Raw genomic sequence first — 18,412 nt, forward strand, 5'->3', positions numbered from 1 at the left:
AGGATCCACGACCGATGCCTCTTACGCTCAGCATCCAAAATTCTGATCATGCACTTTTTCGCTCCCTTGCTGCTCAGTCTGCGAACCTGTCCAACTCACCTCTCTCTCTATACGATGCTCAATCTGGCTGCGGCTTGCCTGGTGACATCAATGTGACGCAAATTGTGCCTTTCCAAAAGCCTGTATTCAAGCCTGTGGTTCAATTTTCTGACATATCCGACGAGCAAGCTGCTCGCATTCGAGACGATCTCGTCCTGTAGATACATCTCTTGCGAGACTCTTCATATACCCTGACAAACCACATGCACGGGTCATCTGTTTTGTGTGTTGGTGGTTTTATTTTGTTGTTTGGTTGAGACCGATTAGGTTCGCAAGATTCGGTACGTCGTGCCACTCCATACGCGAGTATAGACGGTCATACATGCATTAATTCTTAATTTTTTTTTGTTTAAAAATTTCCCAGGTTTTCCTGACATGAAGGATCCTGTTCTCAACATTCTCCACTGAAATGGGATCCGCCGACAGAGCAATGCGGCGACCAAAGCGGAAGCGTTCCCGCAAAGTCCGCACAGCCATTGTTTCCTCCGATGAGAGTTCAGACTCGGATATAACATCACAGGCTGCATCTGCTCGTACAGCGTCGCCATCGTCTTCTTCGGCGTCGTCGGTGTCTTCAGATGATGATGATGACACTTCATTGTCGCAGTCAGAGCAAGCCCGGCATAGCAATGACCAATTCGACGAAGACGATCCTGCTCATGATGCGATGGAACTGGATGATCCAGATGCAAAGCATAACACTCTACTGCCGCCGAACTTGGTGTTTCCGGGACAGGCTGAGTCGTCATCAGCTTCTCATTACAAGCGCAAGGCACCTATGGAAAGGCGTATCAGCACGATGAGCTCAGAGGACATATCCAAGGAGCTAGCCGAAAAGCAGCGTAAAGCTTTTCATGCATTATATATGCAGGCACTCACAGATGACTTTGAGAACGATCTGGATCACATTCGACAACACGATCCACGCCTGATGGAGGATGCTAGCACAAGTCGGGCTACAGGGCGAATGACTCTTTTGGTAGATGCATTATCATTTGGAAGCGAAGCATTTACTCATGCACAGGCATCGAGTCACCAAGTGGCTCTCGCACTACCAACGAATCAAACGGAGTCATGATGAATACATACGTATGGAATTCTCACAAGTGGAAGGTGTCGCGAGGGTACCGAGTTTTGGCTAATGCTGCCTCATCAGCGAAGAAAAGGACATTCCCTGGAGCGTATGGGCGCACGAGACTCGCCGGCAGACCAGCCTGAGGTTCGTCCAAAACCTTGGCGAGTGTATCCTGTTTGCCCTCACCAGAGAGTACAAACACAGCATAGTGCGCATGGTTCAAGACTGGGTACGTTAGAGTGATGCGACGAGACGGTGGTTTGGGCGAGTCTTCAATAGGTGCAACCCAACGGTCTTGCTCTTGTAGCAGCGGGTGCCGAGGGAACAGACTGCAAGTGTGACCATCAGGGCCCATGCCTAAGAAAACCACATCAAAGACAGGGTTGCGCACCGAGTCCTTCCCTGCAAATGCATGAACGAGCTGCTTCTCGTACTCATCCGAGAGCTCTTCGGCATCGTGCAGGAGCGATGTATCGATCGTGTGAATTTGGCTCCGCGGGAATTCGGGCACCTTTGAAAAGAGTTCATCATCGCACAGCTTGTAGTTTGACTCCTTGTCGTCCAAAGGAACGAGACGTTCATCAGCGAAAAACACATGCCTGCAGTTGTGTTAGCTAGTGAGTCGCATTCAACAACTACATACCATTTGTCCCAGCGCACTGCATTATCTTGTCGGTTGACGAGATTCTTGGCCAGCATGCTCGGAAGCGAGCCACCTGACACAGCGAGAAGGAACTTGCCGCGCCGCTCGATCGCTGCGTTCTGCAGCTTGATCACATACTCAGCCAATCGCTCACATAGCTCGTCTTTCGTCGAGAATGCATACAGGACTGGATCCGGCTGCTTGTGCTGAAGAGTTGAGTCGTTAGTCATGATATCTGATCAAAAAGCGCTATCCAATCCAGATCGTCGTTCCCTCTGTCTCTCTTTGGCCACCGACAACTGGTGATTTTCGTGTTCGTCACTGGGGAGCAAAGCACGGGTGGCCGGGGCCTCGACCACGCAGGACCCAAGCACCGATGCCACGTGCGCTTTCTCGCACAGATTCACGAATCCATCCGCATCCACATAGATTTTTTTCGTCCATTCGACGTCGCCGATAGTTTCTCCCTCGTCGTTCGTTTGTGCGCGCACCATGCTTGTCCCGCTCTGGCGTGCGTCAGTGGCACCAAGCTGGAAGACGTCCTATCGTCGCCTTCACTCATGTGTAGGTCGACTCGCCGAGGCCCGCACAGTCCGGCTTGAGTCACAACGTGGCACGGGCCGACCGGTGGCGCATGTCCTGCAGGAGGTATGTTCGGGCGACGCCGGCTCGTACGTGGTTGCGCGTGATAATCACGGACGCCCATTATCTCTTGGTGATTCGATTGATAGCACACTGTCGTCACTTACCTTCCTTCCCTTTGAGGCTGATGATAAGCTTGCCCAACGCACATTCTGGCTGTCTTCGGCCTATGTCTTGACTATCGCACTCAGTCGTGTGTGCGGTCCTATTATATGTGACATACCCAGCGTAAAAGAGAGCTCAGGGGCACACGCTGATGGTATATCTGGGTATGTTGTTGAATTCTTGCGAGTGCCTTCTCTTCCGACGATTGAGTTGGGCGAGCATTCATTCCGCGAATTGCGCGCGCAGGTGGAGCAAAGCATCCAGATTCTTGTTGATGAACAGCGCCAAGTTGGTGCACCGAAGGTGTCACCGGAAGAGGTCAGCTCCGTGGATCAGTTCATGAAGCAGCTGTGCGCAAAGTCGTTCGATTTCCAAATTGCACGTGTGAATTGGAAAGAGGCATGGTCTTTGTTCAAGCACAACCCGCTATTGTTGCGTAGTATTGTGAGTTATGGAGAACAAGATGCCCTTGTACCTGTCGTGTACATGGGACATGAAGCATGCGGCGTGCTGCCGTTAAACGAGGTGCTTCTCCGACGTACAAAACCCATTAAGGCTGCCAAGGTGCTAGGATGGTCTACGTCATCGCTTCCTGTTGCAGGTATGTCGGATGAAAGTACACAGCCCCTTCTCCGTGTGCGTGGTATTTCATTCCCAAGTGCACAAGACTTGCAGCAATACTCAGCTCGCATGTCCGAGCTGGAAAAATCGGATCATCGGCATCTCGGCATCGCTCAAGGTCTGTTCTTTGCGCACGACTCGTCACCAGGCAGTCCGTTTGTGATGCCGCATGGCATGCGATTGCTACGCAAAGTTGAGCGTGTCATTCGCGATCTGTACGACACATTCGGATATGACGAAGTGCAGACGCCCCAGCTATTCCGCAGCTCGCTATGGAAGCAAAGTGGCCATTGGGAAAAGTACCGTGAAGACATGTTCAGTGCTCAGGGCTTCTCGTGCTGTGGTGCTCATGACGATGTGTTTGGCCTCAAGCCAATGAACTGTCCGGGTCACTGTGTGATGTTTGCCCACCAACCTCGCTCTTACCGCGAACTCCCGATGCGTCTTGCTGAGTTTAGTCCTTTGCATCGGAATGAAGCCTCTGGCGCATTATCTGGCTTGACACGCGTGCGGCGCTTCCATCAGGATGATGCACACGTGTTTTGCACGCCTGCGCAGGTCGCCACGGAGATCGAGTCGATGCTACACATGTTGTCGCTTGCCTATCGCGTTTTTGGATTCGGTGACCGGTTCGAACTTGTCTTGTCCACGCGGCCACCGAACTTTCTGGGTCAGGTCGAAGCCTGGGATCATGCGGAAGCAAGCTTAAAAGAGGCACTCGATGCGAGTGGCAAGCCATGGACACTGAACGAAGGCGATGGCGCATTTTACGGACCCAAGATCGACATCCGTCTCGTCGACGCCATGGGCCGGAAGCACCAGACGGCAACGATCCAGCTGGATTTCCAGCTGCCTGAACGATTCGGTCTTGAATATGCCACTTCATCGCAAGTTCCCAGCACAGAGCAAGTGCGTCCCGGTTACGCTCGGCCAGTCATGATTCATCGTGCGATTCTAGGTAGCTTTGAGCGATTCCTTGCGATCCTTGTTGAACAATGCAAGGGCTGGTGGCCTTTTTGGCTTAGCCCGCGCCAAGCCGTTGTGATTCCAGCGTTTAGTGGCAACGAAGAAACACACCAAGCTGTGGCTGATTACGCTGCGCACGTACAATATACCCTGAGCGGACACACGCACGAAACGCGCGAGACACGCAGTCCGTTTCTCTCACCCACCATGGCACATCAAACATTGCAGGTGCCATCGCGGACACGCTTTCAAATTGAGCTCCCTCCACAGTCACTTGTGCCTGCCGGCGACACACTAGGGAAAAAGGTGCGCCATGCACAACTGAGTCGCTTTAATTTCTTTTTGATTGTCGGTCCGCAAGAGGCCAAGAACCGCACTGTGAGTGTGCGCATGCGAGATGAAAAGGCTGCACCAGCATGGCATGCTGGAGAAGATGCATTCCACACGATGCCATGCAAGATCCAAGATCTAACATGGGCCGTCATCAAGGCTACATTCCCTGATCGGTACGCTGCGCACGACGCCAAGATGAGCTTGGATCTTGGGACGTGGACTCTACCTGATCTTTGGCGCCTCTTTTGCGTGCTTGATGCCTTGCATGTTTAATGTTACGTATACCAACCGGTGCGCGAAACGGATGCGGTCGCATGGGCTCGTGTTGGAATCATTGTATCTTTGATTTGGTACGCGTCGAGTAGATCTCGGTACGTAGCCATATCCAGTTCCATCACGATTTGACGTCGGGTTAATCCTGCTTGACGATCCTCATCTGTGGGCTCCTCTGACAACACTGCAACATGGTCAGCATGATGGACATTTTTTCCTTCATATCATCTCTATACATACTGAGCATGGGATCGCCTTCATCGTTCTCAACGATAGCCGCTTTGCCATCGCGAATCAAAAAACTGATGTAAAACAGATTCTCCACAGATTCTCCAAAACTGTGAGGGTTTAGTGCGAACTGAAATAGGTTGACACCCTTTTCGCCATCGGAGCATGCTTCTAGACGACGCTCAATGTCCAGCACGAGTTTTGACGTCTCATTTTCAGACTGCGCCATGTCAGACAAATTCAGTTGACTGGGAGCTGTCTGCACTGCATCTGTATCAAGGCGCGAAGTGCGTGTGACTTTTCTGTGCCGCGGTGTAACTTGCAATGGACCCAGCAAGTGATCAGCGATCGGAACGCGACGCGAGTGGCGAACAGCCAAACGACCGAGCCTAGCCCAATCCCAAGACTCAGTATTGGCCGTCTCCATACTGGTCTCGGCATCGAGCGACGATCCCTGCAAAGGCACGATGCCAGCACCAAGCAAGCGCGACACGAGATGCATAAACTCATCGACATCGAATGCATCAGCTTTGAGTCGCATTTGTCGTGTCATCTCTGCGCCCATATCAGACAAATTGAGCAGGTACTTGGAATCCAAGAGTCCGTCCGTAGGCGCCTTCACTGAGTTGTAAATGCATGGTTTCATCTACGCATACCTTTCGAATACAATGCATCTCCCACGCGGACCATCTCTCCGAGATTTTGAATGTTGCTTTCGGGCAGGTGGCGCCGCGTATCTAGCATTTGAGGTAAGTCACTTGTGCGCGTTCATCATACATACTTTGAGCCGTTGCTAGCAGTGCGCGATATTCGCGTCTCAGCTCGCGCTGCTCCGTGATATTCGGTCGTGGATCATACACGAAATTCTCAGCGTCGTATGGACGCTGATGCATGTCGTGTCCACTCATATTGCACCACACTATGTATTACACACGTTGCCAGTGGTCATGATTCATTTTCGTAACGCGCGTTTTGCATGAATCTATCGACTGACGTGACTCACGTGATGCGTCAGTCTGACATCGTTTTCCAGAGGGCTGCGCACGAGCCAGGCGAACATTGTTGAACTCGAGGTTCGGCATGTCCCCCAAGTCCACAGCTCCACTATTTAACAACCGTATTCCGGGGAAGGGGGGGAAGAGCAAAACGCCATGGTTTAACAAATACCTACATGATAGATGGGTCAGCTGTACTCAGTCATTGCAGACATACACTATTGAAAGAGATAGACTCGTACTTGTGGGATGGAGGTATATAGTCGACAAGTCACCGCTGGTTCAGGCGCATCACTAACTCTTGTTCTCGTGTGCAATTTGCGGCTAAATCATGAAGACCTAGGTGGGCATATCCGCGACTTAGTTTCTCAAGAATAGCCGCGACCTTCACGGGCTGCACCTGAGGAAATTTTTGCGCGCGTGCCTGCTGCGACAGCGCGTACTCCGACACGGACTCGGACAGAATCACACCCAAGGTCTGTCGCACCTGGCCAAACACGGTCTCTATGCCATGCACATTAAGTGACTTGGCATATTGGTACACAAAAGTGATGTCAACGTCAAGATTTGTCAAAGCAGCCAAATTGATCATTTTGACCTGCCGGTCAAGCAAGGCTGAATTCAGTAGACGGTTCGAGATGTGCATGAAGCATGACGTAAAAGTAGCGTCCTTGGCGACTTTGGGCAAAAGAACTAGCGCACTCTCCATCATAGTAGAGAGCCAGTCAATAAGATCGCGCAAGTAGCTTGAGGGCTGGCGCTGCATTGACGCTGACTGAATAGGCATCCAATCGTATTCGAGCAAGTCCAAGAACTGGTCAAGCTTAACGAACATGGCTGAATCAATGCGTTTTTGCGCAATTTCCAGCGTCGTTGACAAATGCTCAGAAGCGCCGAGCGCAAGACGGCTTCCTGGATTGGGCGTGCGCGATTCACTCAGCCATCTCTCAAGTTCGGAGCAAGCGAGCTGGAAGTGCTCGATGTTCACAATAATCTGGGCGATCTGGCTCAAATTCGTAGACTGCTCAACTGTATCGCGTATATTGATACTAATCTGCTGTATCAGCAAATCATCAAGCGATTGTGTCAGTATGAGATCAATGTCCTGATGGTACTGCGTCATGCCGCTGGAGAAACTGTAATACTGCTCGACCAGACTGCGGATGTCCATGCAGCACAAAGGGTATGTTTGTGAAAAGGGCAGAGACAGCGGAAATGGTAATTGCTTGAGCTGATCAGCTTCACCAGGCTTCAGCCAGCACACGCTTAACACTTTGGCAAGCTCATCGCCATTGTTCACAATCATGGGCTGATGCTGCGCCTCTCGGATAGCTTGCTGAAAGTCTGATGCAAAGCGCTCTCGAAGCAAGTGCGCAAAGCGACGGAAAAATGAGAGCACAAGTGCATTAAGACGCGATACGCTGAATTCAAAGCTTTCAAGCGTCCGAATAAACGTCTGAATTGCAGACTTGGCCTCAATAAACACTTTGGCATTTTTGCAATCACGCAAGCCGGCGGTAATCATGTCGACCACACGCTCACTCATCGAGTCCCACACATCTTCAACCTCACTCATGGGGCGGAAGCCCGGTGGTGACGTATACGAGACGTGGCACTCCACTACAAAGTAGCCCACCACGTCTTCAAGCAGAGAAATCAGCTCCTGTCCGCCCTCTCTCATCGTTAGCGTGCGAGATAGAAGCAAACTCGCCTGAGCTTTACGGTCTTCTTGGTAGTTGGCCTGAAGCTTTTCTCGCTGGTCCAGGACTTCATAAATATGTATGCATTGATATAACGGTTTAAAATCGACTCTCACACGGTCATTTTCGAGATAATTTACCTCAATGCGCTCATTCACGATTTGCTCGATGGGACTGTTGATCGACGAAAGGCGCAGCATAGGATCCTTCTTACTGCGATGCAGCCAACGCTGCTGACGAGCCTCCATGGTTTCGAGTGCGATGCGGCCGACTGCGCCGCTCTTTTCCCGTACATCAAACATCCACCCTTTCAGCTGCTTCAACACCTCCATGCGGATCCGTTCACGCGTGCGAGGAATAGTATCGCGGATAAGTTGCGCAACTTCATGGTGCATTATGGGTTTGAGATGTATATTCGCAATCTCGTCGAGGCGGCGAAGAGCCGAGTAGAATTTCTGCTGGGCAATCAGGTCTTCAACAAGTGTCGTCATTTCCAACACATTCTGGCACTCTTGTAACGTTTCGATGGCCTCATCAACATTCTGCACCACGCGTTGCTTATCGATGAGATCTTTTTTTTTGGAAAAAAGTGCTTGCCCGCTTGATTGGATTTCCTGATTCAACTCGTTGATCCGCTGTTTCAGGTTCACTGTTCCAGAACGCACAATGAGCAGCTCATCTACAGCGGAAACGAAATCTTGGTGATTTTCGTTGCAAACATGCTCAATTTCTTCGTCCTTCTTCCTCACAAATTCACGCAGTTGTTTGAGGAATTCATCCTGTTGGTGTGATTCATCTAGGTTTTTGATCACTGGTCCCAGCTGCTCGTAATTGTCTGTTGTTGTATCAACATCGCTCAGAAGCGTCAGTTGTTGCAATTGCGCCTCCAACGAGATGTGTGGCACTCGCACCTTGCGCACCATGTCAGTAGGCGGGTAGATGCGTCAACCGGTCGTGGTCGAGCCACGCAGTCGTGATTGCACTCGAGCTCCTTACCGGCACGCGGTCATTCGGGCGTAGCGCGCTGCATCATACGCTTTCAGCCCCTCGTGAATGATCACGTGGGGTACGTGTGGAGTGACGGCGCCCATTCTAGGCCCAGCCTTCCACCCATGTCGACTGACATACGGCCAGACGAGCCATGGTGGGCATTAGCCGACGATGATGAAAGTCACGAGTTGTACGTGCCGCTGAAAAAACGGCGCATGGGAGCTCAGAATGCTCGACAAGAAAAAGGGAGATTGAATGCACGGACTGCCGAGGTAGCTACGGATGATGTAGCTACCGTTACAACAACCGGCGATACTGGCGAGCCATCTGAGGGCACAGTAAAAGCGAAGGCACCATCCCTTATGCAACAAGCGCGTACGATACGAGAGCATTTGTATGATACCAAATCACATGCGGACTTGCAGGCAGAAGAAGAAGAACACATCTTAGAGGCACATGCAGCTCGCAAAAAACTAGCAGGCTATGCAGAGATTGCCCGAGATATCCATTACACAGAGACGGTCCGTCGTTCATGGCAGGCACCACATTTTGTGCGTCGTCGTACGGATCTTGAGAATGCAAAATTGCGCGAGAAGTATCGTGTTTCGGTCGAGGGACGTGACCCGCCGCCACTCATTTCGAACTTTCGGGTACGTCTCAAGATTGCGCCCCTTCGATGGGGATATCATGGCTAAGCAGCACTGTACTAATGCAAGGATATGAAAGTGCCAGACTGCATTATTGATCACCTAAAAGCAAAGGGCATTCAAGCCCCCACGCCCATTCAAATGCAAGGTCTGCCGACAGCCTTCAGTGGACGTGATATGATTGGGATTGCGTTTACAGGAAGCGGGAAAACACTCACTTTCAGTCTTCCGCTTATCTTGTTCGCCGTCGAGGCAGAGCGTCGGTTGCCTTTTGAGCAGGGAGAGGGTCCAGTTGGGTTGATTGTGTGTCCTTCTCGTGAGCTTGCGCGGCAGACATACGACTCAATTATTGCGATGGCAGAAGCACTAGAGTATGGTGGTTATGCACGCATTCGCACGCTCTTGTGTATTGGAGGGATTCACATGTCAGAGCAATCGCATGTGCTTCGGCGTGGTGTGCATATTGTGGTAGCGACACCTGGGCGCTTGCAGGATGTACTCGAGAAGAAGCGACTTGGCTTGCATTCATGCACATACTTGTGCTTGGATGAGGCAGATCGCATGATGGACATGGGATTCGAGGATGATGTGCGAAACATCTTGAGCTTCTTTACTCGCCAACGACAAACCTTGTTATTTTCAGCGACAATGCCGAAGAAGATCTTGGATTTTGCTGCGCAGTCTCTCTTTGATCCCGTGATTGTGAATGTGGGCCGCGCAGGCGCAGCTAGCTTGGATGTTGTGCAGGAAGTTGAGTATGTGTCCCAGGAGAGCAAGATGACGCAGCTCCTCGAGGCACTGCAGAAAACGGCGCCGCGTGTGATTGTTTTCAGTGACAACAAGAATGAGGTTGATGATATTCATGAATTCTTGCTACGGAAGGGCGTGGAGGCTGTAGCAATCCATGGCTCGAAGACGCAAGATGAACGTGAGTATGCTATTGAGAGTTTCAAGTCGGGGAAAAAAGACGTCATGGTCGCCAGTGGGATTGCTAGCAAGGGTCTTGACTTTTCCAACATTCAACACGTAATCAATTACACTATGCCAAAAGACATTGAAGACTATGTTCATCAAATTGGGCGGACGGGTCGTAGTGGTAAGACGGGTGTGGCGACTACGTTTGTGAACGCACAAACACCGCAGTCAACCATGCTAGACCTCAAGTACCTGCTTTTGGAGGCGAAACAGCATGTGCCATCTTTTTTCGACGCACTTCAGGACCCCCTAGCTGGACGCAATGCCCCACGTACTGGATGTGCCATATGTGGTGGGTTGGGACACACGGTGATCCACTGTCCCAAGCTGGAAGAACATCAGCGCCGGCTCACGTCGCATATGAGTCATGGTGGTGGTGAGCAAGGTGGATATTAGCTTAGTATCAGGAAAGGATATCGAGAAAAAAAAAAGTAACGTGTAGGATCTTGAACTGTAGCTGGTTCATGCAGCAGGATCGTGAATGTTTTGACTCAGCCATTGAAGCCCCTCTGAGAGCCCCTGGCCACTCATTGCACAACTTGGATGCACGAACCACGGGCGTGACTGCATAGCCTGAAGTCCAAGCCTGTCTGTGAGTTCCTGAGGAGACATCGCGCCTGCTAGATCCTGTTTGTTCGCGAATACAAGTAAGACACAGTGTCGCATTTCTCGGTCTGATAAGATCCGATGTAGTTCCTCTCGAGCTTCATCAATTCGCGCTCGGTCCCTACTGTCGACCACATAGATGAGCCCTTGTGTGCCTGTATAATAGTGGCGCCATAAAGGTCGAATACTATCTTGCCCACCAACATCCTGCTGTTAGTGGCATCATGGCGTGAAACATACCCAGACATTGAACTTAATATTTCGGTATGAGATCGTTTCGACGTTGAATCCCACCGTAGGAATTGTCTTCACGCTTTGCCGCAGCTTGAGTTTGTACAAAATAGCTGAAGAGTGAGTACTTTCCTTTCTTATATCCATGTATATCGTTTACCTACTTGTCTTGCCAGCATTGTCGAGCCCTAGCATCAACACGCGCAGTTCACGCGTCCCGAACAGTTTTCCTTTCAAGCGCGAAAGTAACGATCCCATCTTGGTATTTCTTGTCGCACACAGCGCCTTCCGTTCAAGATCTGTGCGAGCTTACCGGCTCAAAGAGCGGCGAGACACAAAGTCTTTGCAAATAGGCAACGTGCAGGTTCTACTGGGAACACCAACACTTGCACAAGCTTACCACCTGTCAGCCTCCATTCAACAACACAGCCTGCGTGTCTGTGTGCCCTATAACCCCGTCCAGCCACCGCAGGCTTAGTGGGCGCCCACTGTGTATTTGGCTTGATAGCACGGCCCATTAGGCCTTGATACGGTTTCCGATGGATGAAGAAAGTGTTATTCACGTGACGAATCTATCACAACGCGGTTAGGACACGCGTTGCAGGACATGCTCAGCGCATCAGCCGAGGCACGATGGCCTCGTCGGCGCCATTGACACTGCATGCACGGTGCAGAGTAGCAAATATAGGATATGGTGAGATCCTGTTTGTTGGACAGACATCTTTCGCACCTGGCACATGGGTGGGTGTCCACCTTGACGAGCCACGCGGCAAAAACGATGGCTCGGTCCAAGGCAAGCGGTACTTTGCCTGTGAGCCGCGGTGCGGCGTCTTTGTCAGGCCAAGTCAAGTTCATGTACAAGCGGATGAATTAGAAGATATACCACGCACGAGTGAAACGCCTCATTCTATACGTCGTTCTGTCGGCACATCACGATTCTCAATGGTTGCCGAGACGCCTCAAACTAGTCGTCGTGCCACGGCTGCACTCGGGCCCGGATCAACAGGACGTACATCAGGAGCACGTCCGCGACCATCGCATTTTCGAACGCCTGCAGTAATAAACCGCACCCCTGTACCAGCAAGCTTAACACCTGGCTCTATCTATCGGACGCCCGGAACATCTAGTCGCACGCCAGCACCCGCCAGTCAGACGCCTGGTGCAGGAAATCGCTCTCCCTTCTTATCACCATCTGAGCGAGCAAAGACCCGCATTGAAGCTGGACGCGCACGACGCCTTGTGACGGGGCCAAGTCCATGGATGGGTCCTGCCTCACAAGACTCTGATACCCCCCAACTCACTTCTCCCTTAGGGGAAACACGTTCGACCAAACCTATCACATTCCAACAGTCTCCCACGCTCTCTCCCTCTCCATTAAAAGAACATATGACACGCGATAATGAGCAAAAAGCACGTCTTGAAGAACTGCAAACGGAATGTTCCGCGCACGTTGCTCGAATAGCAGCGTTGGAGAGCGATGCTTCTAGACTGAGCGAACTTACGCAAGCTTACGACAAAGCCAAGGCGCGTGTACGAGAGCTAGAAGGGGCATGTGATGAGCTGAAAGACAATATGCAGGAGCTAACGGATAGCCTGGAAATGGCGACGCTGGACCGGGAAATGGCCGAAGAGCGCTCAGAAGCTTTGCAACAGGAGCTGAAAACAGCACAAGAGACAGTCGAAGAACTACGTCTCGAACGGGAAATACACGCTGAATCAGCATCCGCGGCGCTGCCCGCAGACGCCGCGGTGTTGCTGTCTGAAAATGCGCGCTTGAAAGAAGCTCTCATCCGCCTTCGAGACACTGCGCATGAAGCAGATGTAAAGCAGCGACGAGAGCTTGCGTCACTCCGTGCAGAACTAGTGACAAAAGAAGAGATTTCTGCTGAGCATACCAAGACACTCGAGCAGCTTGCCCGCTTGGAGGCACTGGTTTCTGAACTTCGCGCACAAACGGAGGTTGCGCAAAGTACTGAAGATATGCTCGAGACATTGGCTGAGCGGAATGGTGCATTGGAAGAGCTCGTGGAAAAATTGACAACGGACGTGCGAGAACTTGAGGCATTGCAGGCCGTTAGCGAAGAGCTGGAAGCGACGCACATTGAAACAGAAGCGCAGCTGCAGCGCGATTTGGACATGCGCGACGAACATATCAACGCGCTGCAGCGTGAACAAGTTTCTATGCAAGCTCATCTTACAGCACATGCAGCGACAATCGAGCAGTTTCGCGCGCTTGTGACGGACTTGACTCGAGAGCGTGATACCTGGCGAGCAAAGTGTGATGCGCCACCAGCTCCGGCGCCGCGTGCGCCTCTAACGATAGAACAAGTTCAAACGCACCGACCTGTATTCGCGCATGATCGCTTGGTGGCTGAGTGTGCCATGACACGACGACAAGTCCAAATGCTGCGTGCTTACGCTCTGCCGTCATTCAGCGATGTGGATCAAGGCGCTATTTTGACAATTCTTCTTTACGAGCGTATTGGGATGCAGAGTGAGTACATCCGTTCTGCTCTAACATGGTCTGAGGAAGGCACTGCGTCATGGCAACCACGCGTGCACGATGACGCCCAACTTCGAGTGTGTCGTTTGCGGCGTGCGGTGGCACATGTTGGCGCGTTAGCTAAGCAGATCTCCGCAGTGCTGTGTTCATCGTCGCCCGATGTGTTTGTGAGTCGTGCATCAGACCACGTCCACATGGCGCATTTGTCGCATCAACTGCAAGCGCATATGGAAGCACTCGAAGACGACAGGTTAGATGATGCGACTTGCGAAGCGCAATGCAAAGATATAGTGGCACAGCTAGAAGCTGTGTCACAAGCCTTGCCGCCTTGTACATCGTTACACGATCTCGCTGCAAAAGAAGTGGGAAGTGCCCTTTTGGCATGGCATGATGTTGAAACGATGCAAGCATGCATGGCATTTGTTCAGCATGCCAAAGTCGACTCGTCTGCTTGTGCTACATGGTCCGCGGTTGCTACGCGTGCACGTGTAGCATGTCGACGATTGTACCGCCGACTCTCTTCGTTGTATGAGCAGCAGCGGCAAACTATCCAAAGCGATTCCATTACTATGCTTCCTGAAGTTAGTCGGCTTGCCTCAGCGATGGTACCACGCGTCATGCCATGGGCTTATGCGGTGTTGGAACAACGTGATACATCTGCATTGGATGCCGTATCTACTCTTGCAAATGATACGCGCACACTTGCTGACCTGGCTGACACAGTACTATCAAAAGCGTCAGCACAGGAACATGTGGTGGACATCCCTGAAGCAGCGCCCTGGAAAGCACGTGCCAAGACTTTGTTGATCGCATGTCGCCCCGTCGACAAGTCCGAAACAGAGGCATTATCCCAGCGCATCAGTGCATTGGAGCATATGCTCGCTGAACGTGATGATACTGTGCAGGCTGCTAGCATCAAGATTGAACGACTTCGGAACCAGCTCGACCGATCCCATGCCTTGGCCGCTGAAGTAACGGATGCACGGCAACAAGTGGAAGAATTAAAAGCTAAACTGAATGAGGCAGCCCTACTACCCTTAATCATACTCGAGATCCATCGAAATTCTCAGCATCTGCGCCGATCACAGAAGACGCTGGAGCGCCTACCAATGCACCGAGTGCTCGCGCATTCCAAAAGTTGCTTGCAGATCACCAGTACCTGAAAGCGCAAACATGGCTCGAGCAGATCGCTGCACTCGCTCCTCTAGCTACACCACGCAACAAGAGTCCGACTTTGCGATCTTCGACATGGCATGAGCCAAGTTTAGATGCACTGTGGCATCGTGTGCGTGAGCTGGCTACATCGCCGCGTGTGGTGGACCTTGGCACATGCAAGTCAGCATCTGTACAACTTTCAGCTCAAAGACAGGAGCGTCAAGCAGCGGCAGAGGCGCTAGCTCAGCTTCATGCATGTACCATGGTAAAGTAGACCCCAATAAATTACAAGGTTGGGATTGACTTAGTAGCCCCGCTGTTGAACATGCTCCATGTGCACGACGAGATACAGAAAAGGATTAGCGACAAGGAAGATATTTGGTGGAAATAGGTACCAATGTCTTTCATCACTATGGACGCTTGCATACATTCAACGCAAGGAACATATATTGCTCTGCGGAGACTGTCAACAAACATCACAAACCAGTGCAGAGCATAAGGCAAGCAAACAGTCCATCGATGTATCCTAAACCTACAAGCGACTGTGCCAATCAAGTTCTTGCAAACGACGGCGCCCTTCGAGGCCGCCGTGCAAGGTGCTGATTTGTGTTTCGAGACTCGCTCCAAACACGGCGTACAACACATCTTGGATCGTACGAACGTATACAACGTGGATGTCGCTTTTAACAGACGCAGGTACGTCGTCTTCATACTCACGTGCATTGCGCCTAGGAAGAATCATCTTGCGAATCCCCGCACGATGTGCGCCAAGCACTTTTTCCTTGATCCCCCCAACGGGTGTGACATGACCACGCAGCGTAATTTCACCCGTCATTGAAAGACGAGTATCAAGAGGCACCCGCAAATACATAGACACCAGCGCGCACACGAAGGCGACGCCTGCACTGGGACCATCTTTTGGCGTTGCACCAGAAGGCATGTGTAAATGCACGTCATTCCGAGGAAATTCAGCATCGCGGTCTGCACAGATCCCAAGTGCAAATGCATGCGTTTTGACCCATGCAAATGCGAGTTCTGCGGACTCTCTTATAACATCACCTAACGAGCCAGTAAGCTTTAACGCAGATGTTCCTGGCGGGAGAAATGCACACTCAATATGTAGAATACCGCCCATCCCTGAGCCCTGATAGGCCATACCTGTCGCAACGCCAGGCACACCTACTTCATCTGCCACTTCTGGCTCGTATGAAGGCGCACCAAGAATGCGCAAAAGATCCGCTTGCGATATCTCCGGTGTGTACGTTGCTGAGCCTCCTCGAGACTCGGCGTACTCGACGGCCTTGGCACGTACAACATCACCTATACGCCGTTCCATTGTTCGCACGCCAGCCTCACGAGTATACGATTGTGCAATCGTCATAAGAATCTCGTGCGACATGGCGACGTTCGACAGAGTCAGGCCGTGTACAGCAACTTGTTTTGGCAGTAGATGTCGCTGAGCAATCGCAACTTTTTCGTCGTATGTATAGCCGGCAACATGAACTGTATCCACACGATCCAGAAGTGGCTCCGGAATGGTATCGAGAGAATTGGCTGTTGCGATGAAAATGACGCGACTCAAATTGACAGGCACGTTCAGGTAGTGGTCCTTGAAGGTGTGATTTTGCTCAAGGTCAAGCACCTCGAGCATGGCAGCGGTTGGATCGCCATGGAAGCCCATACCATTACTAAGCTTGTCGAGCTCGTCAAGAAGCATCACACAGTCTGATGCACGAGCTTTCCGCAACGACGCCACAATAGAACCAGGGAGTGCTCCCACATACGTCCGTCGATGTCCGCGAATTTCAGCCTCATCGCGAACTCCGCCAAGTGATAGGCGTACGAACGGTCGCTGAAGTGCTGCTGCCAGAGACCTTGCAATGGATGTCTTTCCTGTGCCGGGCGGGCCGACGAGCAAAAGAATTGGGCCCTTGTATGTTCGAGAGCTTTGCTTCTCTGCACCTTGCTCGGTCTTCAGCTGCAGCACAGCCAAGTATTCAAGCATACGCTTCTTGATTTTTTCAAGACCAAAGTGGTCTGATTCAAGCACTTGGCGAGCACGCTCAATAAGGGGTTCATCGCCATTCAACGGCACTTGTGATACAGGCACCAACGCTTTGATGTCCTCAGGACGGAGGTCTGAAGTGATGCGATCCCACGGCAGGTCTAGCATCGTGTCCAAATAGTTGATCAGCACACCTCGCTCCATGCTCTGAGCTGGCATCCGTCTGAGTCGACGAAGCTCTTGTTCACACATTCGCCTAGCTTCAGGCGTCAGTTGAGCCTTCGCACATCGTTCTGACAACTCTTTCACCTCATCACTAGCTGCATCGCCACCAGGAGATGTATGCGTATAATCGTCAGCATCGTCGTCAGCATCATCATCGTCATCACTACGGCCAGGACCGTCAATGCCCCGACGCCTTGGCCCTAGGCCTATAACACGGCGAATTATACGTGGCCCTGGACTCGAATTCTCTCGACGAGTTGTAGCTGCAGATGAAGACGCCTCTTTGCCATTATCCATCACACGCAGTGTGAGGCCTGTCGACGTCATACTCGTGACTTGCTTGACGATAGCTTCAATCTGTGAGCGGACTAAAGCACCATAGTACTGATCCTGCAGCGCGTAGGGAGTATTTACAAGTACCTCACGCAGAATCTGGACACGTTCCACTGCTTTCTCTAACATGGTAGCCGTAAATTCAATGCGTCGATTTGCCTCTGGAAGTGCCAAATGCTGAAGACGATCTTCCCATTCACACGCACCGCCTAGTGTACCGACCAACAAATCTGAGAGTTTTGGACTCGATACTGAATGATTCGACTCTATTGTTGACGCAATGGCTTGTAAGAGCGATGGCGGTAAAAGAGGCACATTCGCAAGAGCTGAACTCGTAAGTAGAGGCGAGTTGGTCGCACCCATCAGTGCAACAAGACGCTGAGCAGCGTGTCGCATACGCGAGTCTTCTGGCGACAGTTCCTGTGACACCAACGGAACGTCAGGATCAAAGAAAGGGCGTGCTGAAACTATCGTTGCTGGCTCGAATGTGTCTGGTTGCACGCGGGAGACGCGCGCTTTAGCAACACGAATTCGCACTAGGCCCGAAAGAATCAAACGGCACTCATTAGTCGTGGGACTGTGAACTAGGCGCAGAATTCGCGCAGCACAGCCCCAATCTGAGGAGTCCTCCAGCGATCTACTCCGGTGCCTTTCGGTAACGTAGCCCGCCGGGTTCAATACAGGCACGCAAGCAATTATCATAGGATGTTGATCCGATACATTATTTTGTCTGCCATGTTCCAGCGACTCGTCTGAAGACGCGTTCGATTGCTCTGCTGCACGACGCTCTGCAAGGGCCGTGCGCAAGATCCCAAAGCATTGCTTTTGCGGTAATGTGACGGACAACAAAAGCCCTGGATGCAAGACCAGTGGATATGGAAGCTTGAGTACAACGAGCTCCGACGGAATAGGCGGCGGCGTTGTAGCAGCCATGGTTGGGATGCAAAAGACGGCGCAGGGCTTTGATAAGGGGGCCCCAATCAATCAATGTGATGACGTGCACGTCTTGTGTGTAGCGCGCTGGTCGCATTGACTGATGATAAGCAGCGCTTGTCGGCCGAT

At 51.6% G+C, this 18,412-nt stretch overlaps 9 protein-coding genes across 9 annotated transcripts; 4 read left to right on the top strand and 5 right to left on the bottom strand.

The window, feature by feature from the left end:
- Positions 1 to 529: 529 nt before the first annotated feature.
- On the top strand, positions 530 to 1,177 carry MGL_2039 (uncharacterized protein; the record flags this gene model as incomplete). The annotated part of the gene is made up of 1 exon (XM_001730988.1): positions 530 to 1,177. One exon carries the CDS (start codon positions 530 to 532, stop codon positions 1,175 to 1,177), a length of 648 nt encoding a protein of 215 aa, XP_001731040.1.
- Positions 1,178 to 1,393: 216 nt separating this feature from the next.
- On the bottom strand, positions 1,394 to 2,047 carry MGL_2040 (uncharacterized protein; the record flags this gene model as incomplete). Its single annotated transcript, XM_001730989.1, has 3 exons — positions 1,394 to 1,399; positions 1,566 to 1,773; positions 1,818 to 2,047. 3 exons carry the CDS (start codon positions 2,045 to 2,047, stop codon positions 1,394 to 1,396), a joined length of 444 nt encoding a protein of 147 aa, XP_001731041.1.
- Positions 2,048 to 2,309: 262 nt separating this feature from the next.
- MGL_2041 (uncharacterized protein) lies at positions 2,310 to 4,757 on the top strand (the record flags this gene model as incomplete). Its single annotated transcript, XM_001730990.1, has 1 exon — positions 2,310 to 4,757. One exon carries the CDS (start codon positions 2,310 to 2,312, stop codon positions 4,755 to 4,757), a length of 2,448 nt encoding a protein of 815 aa, XP_001731042.1.
- Positions 4,758 to 4,896: 139 nt separating this feature from the next.
- MGL_2042 (uncharacterized protein) lies at positions 4,897 to 5,631 on the bottom strand (the record flags this gene model as incomplete). The annotated part of the gene is made up of 1 exon (XM_001730991.1): positions 4,897 to 5,631. One exon carries the CDS (start codon positions 5,629 to 5,631, stop codon positions 4,897 to 4,899), a length of 735 nt encoding a protein of 244 aa, XP_001731043.1.
- Positions 5,632 to 6,251: 620 nt separating this feature from the next.
- Positions 6,252 to 8,603, bottom strand: MGL_2043 (uncharacterized protein; the record flags this gene model as incomplete). The annotated part of the gene is made up of 1 exon (XM_001730992.1): positions 6,252 to 8,603. One exon carries the CDS (start codon positions 8,601 to 8,603, stop codon positions 6,252 to 6,254), a length of 2,352 nt encoding a protein of 783 aa, XP_001731044.1.
- A 130-nt stretch (positions 8,604 to 8,733) lies between these two features.
- Positions 8,734 to 10,688, top strand: MGL_2044 (uncharacterized protein; the record flags this gene model as incomplete). Its single annotated transcript, XM_001730993.1, has 3 exons — positions 8,734 to 8,746; positions 8,815 to 9,320; positions 9,387 to 10,688. The coding sequence occupies 3 exons, from the start codon at positions 8,734 to 8,736 to the stop codon at positions 10,686 to 10,688; spliced, it is 1,821 nt and encodes a 606-aa protein (XP_001731045.1).
- A 66-nt stretch (positions 10,689 to 10,754) lies between these two features.
- MGL_2045 (uncharacterized protein) lies at positions 10,755 to 11,387 on the bottom strand (the record flags this gene model as incomplete). Its single annotated transcript, XM_001730994.1, has 3 exons — positions 10,755 to 11,105; positions 11,139 to 11,242; positions 11,294 to 11,387. 3 exons carry the CDS (start codon positions 11,385 to 11,387, stop codon positions 10,755 to 10,757), a joined length of 549 nt encoding a protein of 182 aa, XP_001731046.1.
- A 375-nt stretch (positions 11,388 to 11,762) lies between these two features.
- Positions 11,763 to 14,795, top strand: MGL_2046 (uncharacterized protein; the record flags this gene model as incomplete). The annotated part of the gene is made up of 1 exon (XM_001730995.1): positions 11,763 to 14,795. The coding sequence occupies one exon, from the start codon at positions 11,763 to 11,765 to the stop codon at positions 14,793 to 14,795; it is 3,033 nt and encodes a 1,010-aa protein (XP_001731047.1).
- A 524-nt stretch (positions 14,796 to 15,319) lies between these two features.
- MGL_2047 (uncharacterized protein) lies at positions 15,320 to 18,283 on the bottom strand (the record flags this gene model as incomplete). The annotated part of the gene is made up of 1 exon (XM_001730996.1): positions 15,320 to 18,283. One exon carries the CDS (start codon positions 18,281 to 18,283, stop codon positions 15,320 to 15,322), a length of 2,964 nt encoding a protein of 987 aa, XP_001731048.1.
- Between the last annotated feature and the right edge of the window lie 129 nt (positions 18,284 to 18,412).

Source organism: Malassezia globosa (assembly GCF_000181695.2).
Source record: "Malassezia globosa CBS 7966 chromosome Unknown mgl_sf_4.1, whole genome shotgun sequence".
Lineage (NCBI taxonomy): Eukaryota > Fungi > Basidiomycota > Malasseziomycetes > Malasseziales > Malasseziaceae > Malassezia > Malassezia globosa.